The 10811-nt window shown below is 35.3% G+C and overlaps 2 protein-coding genes across 2 annotated transcripts; one reads left to right on the top strand and one right to left on the bottom strand.

Moving 5' to 3' along the window:
- Positions 1–343: 343 nt before the first annotated feature.
- On the top strand, positions 344–1833 carry LOC120196146 (chlorophyll a-b binding protein CP29.3, chloroplastic-like). Its single transcript, XM_039198024.1, has 2 exons — positions 344–876; positions 1501–1833. The coding sequence occupies exons 1-2, from the start codon at positions 358–360 to the stop codon at positions 1816–1818; spliced, it is 837 nt and encodes a 278-aa protein (XP_039053955.1). The 5' UTR covers positions 344–357; the 3' UTR covers positions 1819–1833.
- Positions 1834–2705: 872 nt separating this feature from the next.
- Positions 2706–3893, bottom strand: LOC120196178. Its single transcript, XM_039198048.1, has 2 exons — positions 3794–3893; positions 2706–2969 (listed from the first exon to the last, which is right to left on the bottom strand). Exons 1-2 carry the CDS (start codon positions 3877–3879, stop codon positions 2735–2737), a joined length of 321 nt encoding a protein of 106 aa, XP_039053979.1. The 5' UTR covers positions 3880–3893; the 3' UTR covers positions 2706–2734.
- Between the last annotated feature and the right edge of the window lie 6918 nt (positions 3894–10811).

Raw genomic sequence — 10811 nt, 5'->3', positions numbered from 1 at the left:
TTATGACTTGAAAATGACATGGCAGTCCCGAAATACCCCACAAAATAATAAGGCCACCAACCATCCCACCTCACCCACTAAAGGATAAGCACAGATAAGGCCCCTACATCCCCATTGCCATCCATCAATTCGAAAAAAAAATACAACAAAAATTTGAGATTTTTTTAAATAATTAATCGAACAATATATTTTATTTTTTAAAATAAAATTAGTATTTTAATCTTTATTTTCTTTCTTTGGAATCTAAAAACTTGTTTATAATGATCATTTCATAATGTATAATTGCCTACAAGTTATATATATATATACCAATTACACTTTAACTACACCAGGAGCATCACCACCAAGTATTCATCCATGGCCATCACCGTCGCGGCAGCCGCCGTTACATCACACATTTTCGGAACCCGTATCTACAACCCTAATATAATAAGTTCCAGTCAAATCCAAGCTAGGTTTGGGCTTAGCTTTGGCACCAAGAAGGCACCACCACCGCCCAAAAAAGCAGCCCCAAAATCACCGGCCGACCGCCTAGTTTGGTTCCCCAATGCAAACCCACCGGAATGGCTAGACGGGACAATGATCGGAGACAGAGGGTTCGACCCTTTCGGCTTTGCTAAACCGGCCGAATACTTGCAATTCGATTTGGACTCATTGGACCAGAACTTGGCCAAAAATGAGGCCGGTGAGATTATCGGGGTGATTAACGAGGCGGCAGAGCTGAAGCCGACACCGTTTCAGCCGTACACGGAGGTGTTCGGGTTGCAAAGGTTTAGAGAATGTGAGCTGATTCATGGGAGATGGGCAATGTTGGGAACTCTTGGTGCCATTGCTGTTGAGGCAGTCACTGGAGTTGCATGGCAAGACGCAGGGAAGGTATGTCATACAATGTATTTTGTTGCATGAAATAATAATAATAATAATAATAATAATAATTTATATAGTTTTATGAACTCTTAAAAGTGTAGATTTTTAAGCATCCACGCCTCGTAATTTTTGAAAATATAATGTACCATTTTTTAATTTTTAAAGTCGAATAATTTATCTTAAGATTTATATTCGATGCACTAGTAATTAATTATATGATTAATTTTTTAAAATAAATTTAATTGTTATAATATATAAAAATCTGTCACAGATAGATGTTGATGTAATTCTTATATTTAGCTTGATGATTTTTCTTTTAAATTTAAAAAAATTGATTTTGACCTAAATAGTAATTGTTAAATTTAGTTTATATTAAAATTTATTGAGTGATTTCAGTGATGAAAGAGTATGTTGTTTTCTTTATAAATTCTAATTCGAGCAGATGTGTTTGTAGGGTGTGTACCCATAATCAATTAACTAATAAAATTCTGAATAAATAATACTTTATAATTATTCCATACATCATATTATTCAAAAAGTAATTTATATTATTTGATTTAATATTTGATTACTTTTGGATAGGTTCAATTGACATTTTTCTTCAATTTTTCTATTATTATTAATTTTTTGTAGGTTGAATTAGTGGAAGGATCATCTTACTTGGGGCAACCACTTCCATTTTCCTTGACCACATTGATTTGGATAGAGGTATTGGTAATTGGTTACATCGAGTTCCAAAGAAATGGAGTGCTTGACCCTGAGAAAAGACTTTACCCTGGTGGCTATTTTGATCCACTTGGGTTAGCCTCTGACCCTGACAAACTTGATAACCTCAAATTGGCTGAAATCAAGCATTCCAGGCTTGCCATGGTTGCTTTCCTTATTTTTGGTCTCCAAGCTGCGATCACTGGTAAAGGTCCCATCAGCTTCATTGCCAGCTTCAACGCTTGATGGATTTAGACCTCAAAGTTTGAGCATCTCCTTTCTCGATCCATGCATTCTGTGTTTGTTGTTTACAATACTGTGTTATGCAAAGGTGATAGTCGACTGGCCATATTACTCTTCTTCTGCAAAGCTGAATGTTTTTATTATTTTACTAGCATATAATGTCAAATAATTCTCAAAACATCTTATCTAATAGTCATTTTACCTTTTTTTATAATATTTTAATCTTTAACATTTTATTTTTGGGGCAAAAATGAAATTTTATTAGACAGTAACAATTAGTTGACTAACGATCAACTTTTGTTGCAGACATGACAAGTTCTATATGTCCAAATTACTGACATGACGCATACAACATATCTAAAGTGGTGATGTGACAATTATTACATGTTTAAAGTGGTGATGTGACATAATTCATATATCTAAGAAATGACACGACACATGTCCAAAATGATAATGTGATCTATGTTATGTGTAAAAAATGATGGCGTGATGCATACCATATGTCTAAAGTGATGATGTGACATATGTCATATATTCAAGGTGATGATGTTGCATTACCACATATTCATCACATTTTTCACATGATATGTATCATGTCTTCACTTTAAACATATAATATGTTTCATGTCATCATTTGAATATATAAGATTTATCATGTCAGTGACAATCATTGATCGTTAGTCAATTAATAATTTGCTTCCAGTAAATTAATTACATAGGATATATACAATGATGTCAAAATTTCCATGACATCATTGTATAGCCCATTACATATAGAAATATGGTCAGCTAATTTTTTTTATATACAATGATGTCCTTGAAGAGCAACATTGCGGATGAATCGAAACTAGTTTACATAAATGTAGAGTATACATCAATAGGGCCATATGTCCTTTGGTATAGGCCTGATTTAGTAGTACTATTTGGGTGCATCAAATACAAGACAAGTGCCTTCGCCACCAGTGTTCCATAAGAAGTTTGCATATTTGGATGCACGGAAAGGGTTCTTCTCATCAACTTCCAAGACTTGTAAGTATATCTCTTCGGCTTCCCAATGATCATTTCTCACTTGCCATAAGAAATCAGCAAACAGTCCCAATGCCTCCGAATCTTGTGGATCGGCTTCAATAGCACGTTTGTAGTACTCCTCCGCCCTGATATATATATATATATATATATATATATATATATATATATATATATATATATATATATATATATATATAGTTTTCGAATATATTATTGAATCAAAGTAAAAGTTTACTGTACAACTTACTTGGTGAAACAATAAAATTAAAAATAAGAATATGTGATATATGTAAACTCTTGAATCTTGTCACACATTCAATAAGTAGAGACGGAAACACGTTATAGGTGGGAGGGACAATGCCTTCAAACTTTGATGGTCTAATTACATTTAGATCACTGACAATTTTGAAACCATTACAATTAAGCTCTTTCTCCTCTCAACATTTTTGGTCTAATTGTATTTTAGAATAATGTTTGTTTTGAAACTAATGGAATTAAGCTTAAACTCCGAATTTGTCTAATTTAATTATTTTTTAAGATTTTATTTATTTCAAAGTTAAGTAATTTATCCTCATCATAGTTCAATATTGACTTCATTCGTACGCACAAGACTATACTTCTTTTATTAGTGTTTGACTAGAAATAAGAATTTTGTATCAAATAAACTTTTTATAATATGATTTTTCTTTTCCACCGAGTAATTAAATCTCATTAACAGTTTTTTTATAATATGAGTTTTTTCCTTTTTATTTTTAACATAAATTTTGATATATATTTTTTATCTTATTTGTTTTAATTCACATTATCTTATGCTCGTAGTTTTTTCTTTTTTCTTTTTAACATAATTTTTTATATTTTTATCTTATTTGTTTTAATTCACATCCTAGTGGATAAAGAGTGGGAAACCACAAATAAAGCTAAAAAAGAAAGGCATAAACTTAGATTTTACCTGTCGTAGTCTTTGACAACAAGATGAAGGAACCGAGCATAATTAGCGAGCAAAAGTGCATTATCAGGCTCTTCAGCAACACACATTTGATAAACAAGATCTGTCCTGAAATGAACATCATACTTATCTGCTTCAAGCTCCACATGCAATGGATACACCATTTGTTGCCTCATTTGATAATCAAGTGCTCTATAAAACAATTCCCCTTTCATCTTCGTAGGTCGAACGGTCTCGATTTCGGTTATAACATTTACCGGTCCTTGGATTGCATCAAAGGGAGCCTTGTCCGCCATTGATTGAACAGAAAAGTTAGCCAAGAGAAGCATAACGTAAACCATGAGCGTGGGTGTTTTGGAGAACACATGTTGGAACAACCAGACAAATGCCAACGTCATGTCTTGTTGGATTTTGGACATGGCCGCCATCGAATCGTCAGATGAAAGGCCTTCCTTTATCATCAAAGTGAAGCTTTGGATCTCTCTCATGATTAAAACCAATGAAGAAATCGCGTTTTTAACAGAAGAATACGCCAATTCGCTCGCGTGATCAAATAAACTGTTTAATTTCGAGCTTTGTTTTCGTTTTATGAACCTCAACGAATGTGGTATCCCGACGTTGTTCACTTTTTGTTCGATGGGGAGCCGAAGAATCTCTTCTCGTTCCGGCCAATCCGACGGCTCGGGACAGATCCCGAGCGACGTCGGATCGAGGAGTTTGACCTTCAATTTCAAAGGTAAACGATGGTTCGAAGGGTTCGTGTGAGCAGTGTTTTCACGTGGGAAGCCATTGGAGCTGCTGCTTGAGAAACAATGAACCCTAAATTTTGTTGAAATAAAACGAGATGAACGACGAAGCGAACAATAGGCCAATGATCGAGTTCCATTGCGCAATGTTGAAAACGTTTCCATTGTGCAATCTGTTGAAAAAAAAAACTAATCTTCATCAATGCAACGAAGGAAACGATCAAAATTCAAAAACCTCAATATTCTAAGGGATGAAATTAAATAAAAATTTAAAAGAATGATAGAAATTTACCCAGAAAACGAATGATTGCAGAAGAAGTACAATAACTAAATCTGGGTTTTCAAATCAGACAAGCTTATTGTAATGTTTTTTTTTTTCTTGGAGAGCTTTGAAAATGTTAAGAGATATTAAAAAAACATTTTCAGTGGTTATTCATTGAATTGGTTTGTTGAAAGGCCACAATTTCAATGGTTAAAATTAAGCCATGTTTATTTTTTTTAGTAAATATGTTTCTTAGTTTACTGACTTTAGGTAAAAGATGATAAATCATTGTTTAAAAGATAAATTTAGATATTAAATACAGAAAAAAAAACAGCTGCATGAGATGTTTGAATTGAAAATATAGAAAATTTCCATTAAAAAAACTAACATAAATTGTTAACAACATATTGTTGTTTCAACTATACGAGTATTTATAAATAATATAAAAATATTTTTTCTCAACAATGTAAATTTATTAATATAACTCAAATTAAGAGCCTCCTTAAAAACCTCCTGAGTCTAAATACAAGAAAATAATAGTTTAACAAGAAAAGAATACACCATGAATATAAAAAATAATTTTAAAATCGAATTTGATACAGAATTGCATCATGAATATAAAAAATAATTTTAAAAAGAGTCTATAGTGCACGCCGCACTGCAACATACTACTAAGACGATACACCAAAACTTATATAAATCTAGTGTCCATCCCAATCAACCAACAACAACCATTACCCACCGCCGCTGGTCACCGTTTCTCGTAGAAAAATTATTTTCTACAACATTCACGCTGCTGGAGAGTCATATTAAGAGGAAACCGACGGAAACTAATGACTTTACCATTTCATTTATTTACCTCCAATTGACAACACATGATCTTTGTGGTTTAAAGAGACTGTACGAATGAACATTCGATGATAACGAGTTGGATGAACCTTTACCCGCATGTTTGAGTGACTTCTTTTCGAGAAATCTCCTTATCTTACATCAAGTTTCATTCTGCAATACCATCAAGTTTTTGGAGCTTGAGAGATATCTTGGAAGTAGTCTTTTCATCCAACAACTTCAACGGTTCACTACCGTCCGACATCAAAAATTTGAAGGTTGTTAATCGCTTGAATTTGCCGGAAACAGTTTCTCGAGTGATATAGCACCTACTATCGGAAATCTTCATAATGTACAAGCTCCAGTTCTTTCTCATAACAGATTGCATGGTTCTATTCCAGACTAGTTAGACGGCTTGCTGAGTTTGAAACTTTTGGATTTATCCGACAACGATCTCTCCAAAATCATTTTCGAATCTCTCGAAAAAATTTGTGACCTCGAATAGTTTAATGTGTCTGTAAATAGATTGGAAGGTGAGATACCGAGTGAAAGGCCATTTTCATAGTTCACGAAAAACGATGCACAACGTGGTTCACCTAGATTTTAAGTCTCCTTATTTCCATCTACATCTGAGAAAGACTCTTACAAGTTTTGAGATATATTTTGCCAACATTTCCCTCAGTCATCGTACTTGTTGCCTTCATAGTTGTTTGCATACAATTAAACAAGAATAATAGTACGTATTTGGTAATTAGAGAAGATGCAACACCCTAATCTGATACGATCTGTAGATCGATGGAGATGGTGTGTTTTCACGGGACCATCGAGATGACTAATTCAAAATTTTTCTTTAAAACATTTGTAAAACAATAAATGAAAACCATCCATCAAAGTTGTGAAATAAAGACATAATATCCAAGTTTACAAATATGGGTAGCTCCCAAAATACATCTCAAAAGTTACGAACAAAGTATTGCATAATAGAATTATGACTGAATACAAAATGATCTAAGAATAGTACAAGCCCTCTAAAATATGACTCAAGACGTACTTTGAAGTCTTGACGAGTCTAGAATCACTAATGATGATAATACTCCTCGAAGGGTCTCCTAAGAACCAATGCACGGTAGCAAATTCCGAACGATGAGCTTATGATCTCAGTGCCACACTAATAACTGTATTATACTACGTGCATTCACTGCATGAGCATGCTAAGAGGCATAAGTACGAGCATATAAGAATGCTAACAAGCAAAGCTGAGGTAGGCATCATGGTGTGGTCTAAGGGTTTTGCACCTTGAGACGCACACCCCTCTAGCCTGCCTAAGATCCCTTGGATATCTAGGGTGGGATCCAAAACTACATAAAAAACGTACACCCGATTAGCTCACTTATGATAGTCTTGGTTCTTTCTTGAGCATCACATAATGGCTAGTTTTATGTTATCTTAACTGGAATCGTTTCTAGCTATAGTTGTATTCATTATTGTTCTCACTTATAGCCTTATTTAGTGATGCTCTGGATTTTGCCTCTTATCTCTAACCCTTTGATCAGTTGGGTTCCTTGCCCAAATAAGTATGCTGGTATGCTGGTGTTGATATCCAAGGAAATGCACGTTTTAATCACATTGAGAATCACTCTCAAAGTTTCACCATTAGAGGAGTGGAAGAGAGTAGAGAAGAAATTAGTAGCCACTTCAAAAATATCATCAATGTGTTCGACCCAAGCCCCTTCCCTATTCTCAATTCTTTCAATCCAGTTCTTTTTCTACCACTCGCTCGAGCGTGAAAAAACTTAGAATTTTGATCCACATACTTAATCCATGACACCCTCGAACGTTGCATCCAGAAGATATCTTTTTGTTTTGCTTTCAGGGATTATCGGCCATCCTTCTTGCTGAACAACGAAATGGAAATATCAAGGGGATCCGAGCAAGCAGGAACAGTCCAAGAATTAATCACCTTTTTTATGTCGACGACAGTTTACTTTTCATAAAGAATTCATACCACAAAGCAAAACGGCTTAATGAAATGCTCGACATTTATGAAACATCATTTGGCCAAAAAATCAATTACGATAAATCAATGGTGTATTTCAGCACCAATACGAGATAAGAAAACCGTAGACGACTTGTGGCGATGTTAGGCGTGCAAGAAAAAAAGGAACCCGATCATTACCTTGGACTTCCTCTCAGTGGGGAAGAGTAAAATGAGTGCATTCGGTTTCCTTCGTGACAAGATGGTAACAAGGATTAACGGATGGACCAAAAATTTACTCTCCTTTGGAGGAAAAGAAGTTTTCTTGAAAGTCGTCGTCCAAGTTCTTCCTACGTACACAATGTTATGTTATTAGCTTCCGGATAGTGTTATCGAAGCAATCACGTCAAGGATGCGAGTTTTCTAGTGGCCTGGGAAACATGATGCTAGAGGATGGGCTCATATTGCATGAGATAAAGTATGTCGCGTGAAAGTGACGGTGGTATCGGGTTTAGAGACCTCAAGCTTTTCAACTTCGCACTTCTTGGGAAGCAAGTGTGGAGGCTACTTCAAAGTCCCAACTCATTGTTTTTTAGAGTTTTTGCTGCAAAATACTTAGCCAACTCTTCTTTCTTCGAAGCTAAGCTCGGTAGCAGACCTTCATTTGCTTGGAGGTGTATTATCGTTGCTAGAGAATCTCTTAAATTGGAGGTGTATTATTGTTGCTAGAGAATCTCTTAAATTGGAGGTGTATTATCGATGCTAGAGAATCTCTTAAAGATGGTTTCTTCTGCAGAGTTGGTGTGGATAGTACAACCTACATGTTGAAAAAACAAATGCACCGAAAGTGCATTAGATTATTAGGCACTGAAAGTGGTGCAGTTTTTGTTGATTTTTAAGTATGGGTAAAACCTCAAATTTAGTCATTGTAATTTAGGGTATTTACAAATTAGTCCTTAAGCTTCAACTATAAATACCCTAACTCATTTAGCTTCAAAAATCATCCCAAAGCATTCTAGTTTTCTTCCAATACTAGAGAGATTTTAGAGAGTTTCTTGAGAGTTGTTTTCTCCTTTTTATCTAGAGAGAATTATCATTGTTTTCTCCTTGGTAGATCGAGAGAGGTTGTAATTCCTATTTTCTCATAGTGAAATTCTTCTACCGTTGCCCGTGGTTTTTACCCTATATTATTTAGGGGTTTTCCACGTAAAATTTGTGTCTCTTTTATCTTCATTTTTATTTTCTCAAATTATCAGTTGCAATTTTGCTCTATCCGATAGCCGTCTTCCGCAACACTACATGCATGCTTGTCGATAGGGAGGCACAACCCCGGTGGATCTCTGCAACAACTACTTGGACAACTTGGAGCATCCGATTCAATTCAAGGAATTTATGTTACATGGAACCCCAAAGTGGGACGAGTACGTACAAAGTTTTTCAAGTGTTCCCTGAGCATGACACAACAGATTTTAGGCACACTGATCACGCCTCATGTTGGAGATCAACTGATTTGGGAACATCACAGTACATATATTTATTCCTCAAAGTCTGGATACAACTGATTGTTGAATAAAGAGGGGACTGAGAGAGATCCTTCCCCAATCTGGAAAATGATCACGAAGTTCCCTATCTTACCTAAGATCAAAATATTTGCTTGGCGTGTTTGTCATGGAGCTTTACCTACGGGGAATAAACTTGCTGCATCGACGATAGGTACAGGAATCTACTCGTTGTGCAACATCGACGTTGAAACTGCTATCCATGTTGAAATGTGCAGAAAATTGGTTCAAGTTAGGTACCTAATATTGCAATGTCAAAATTAGGTGCAACAATGTCAAAATTAGGTGCAATAATGTTTGAAAATTAATTGGGAAAATTATAAACTTTAGTCACTAAACTTTAGGGTATTTATAAGATTAGTCCTTAAGTTTCAACTACAAATACCCTAGCTCATTTAGCTTCAAAACCATCCCAAAGCATTCTAGCTTTCTTCCAATACTAGAGAGAATTTAGAGAGTTTCTTGAGAGTTGTTTTCTCATTTTTTATCAAGAGAGAATTATCATTATTTTCTCCTTGGTAGATCGAGAGAAGTTGTAATTCCTATTTTCTCATAGTGAAATCCTTCTACCGTTGCCCGTGGTTTTTACCCTATATTATTCAGGGGTTTTCCTCGTAAATTTTGTGTCTCTTTTATCTTCATTTTTATTTTCTCAAATTATCAGTTGCGATTTTGCTCTATCCGATAGCTGTTTTCCGCAACAATTGGTATCAGAGCTAGATTAGAGTGTGTAATATCTGCTTATTGTCTTTGTGGTTGCCACCAAAAGGTGGATCCTCCAAACATAAGAAAATAAAAAGTTATTACTCATTCTTTGAAGGTTCCAGAGAACTATTCACGATAGTGAAATCGTGGGAGCTATCCATAAAAGAAGCTATGGCAACGAAATTTGATATTGAAAAATTTAATGGGAGAAATTTCTCATTGTGGAAATTGAAGATGAAGGTCATCCTAAGGAAAGACGGGTGTCTAGCGGCTATCAATGAAAGGCCGATGGATTTCGTAGATGACATCAAATGGAACGAGATGGACGGGAATGCTATAGCAAACTTTCATCTAGCATTAGCAGATGAAGTATTGTCAAGCATCGAGGAGAAAAAGACAGCTAAGGAGATATGGGATCATCTCATCAAATTGTACGAGGCCACATCGCTGCACAATAAAATTTTCCTTAAGAGAAATTTGTACACTCTCTGTATTCCAGAATCTACTTCAGTGACGGAGCACTTAAATACACTGAACACCTTATTTTCTCAGCTTATATCCTTAAGCTGTAAAATAGGAGAACAAGAACGTGCTGAACTTATACTTCAAAGTCTACCGGATTCGAACTCATCATCAACTTAACAAACAGTAATGTCACAAGTCTAGTCTTCGATGACGTTGCAACTGCTGTTCTACAAGAAGAAAATCGGCGCAAGAACAAGGAAGACAGACAAGTAAATCTGCAACAAGCAGAAGCGTTGACAACGATGAGAGGGAGATCAACAGAACGTGGCCAAAGTAGCAGTCATAAACATGGTAGATCGAAGTTGAGGAGCAAGAAGAATTTAAAGTGTTACCACTGTGGAAAGAAGGGTCACTTGAAGAAGAATTGTTGGAGTCTAAATAAAAACTCCAATCCACAAGGCAATACCGCAAACACTTCAGA

This window comes from Hibiscus syriacus, unplaced genomic scaffold (genome assembly GCF_006381635.1).
Source record: "Hibiscus syriacus cultivar Baekdansim isolate YM2019G1 unplaced genomic scaffold, ASM638163v2 tig00117027_pilon, whole genome shotgun sequence".
NCBI lineage: Eukaryota > Viridiplantae > Streptophyta > Magnoliopsida > Malvales > Malvaceae > Hibiscus > Hibiscus syriacus.
This window is presented reverse-complemented; position numbering and strand designations above follow the sequence as displayed.

What these genes read in the sequence shown, in the direction of transcription:
- LOC120196146 (XM_039198024.1), top strand. Translation starts at nt 358, where the DNA reads ATGGCCATCACCGTCGCGGCAGCCGCCGTTACATCACACATTTTCGGA. An exon ending in CATGGCAAGACGCAGGGAAG is followed by an intron (nt 877 to 1,500) that starts GTATGTCATACA and finishes AATTTTTTGTAG; the next exon opens with GTTGAATTAGTGGAAGGATC.
- LOC120196178 (XM_039198048.1), bottom strand. Translation starts at nt 3,879, where the DNA reads ATGTGTGTTGCTGAAGAGCCTGATAATGCACTTTTGCTCGCTAATTAT. An exon ending in GTTGTCAAAGACTACGACAG is followed by an intron (nt 2,970 to 3,793) that starts GTAAAATCTAAG and finishes TATATATATCAG; the next exon opens with GGCGGAGGAGTACTACAAAC.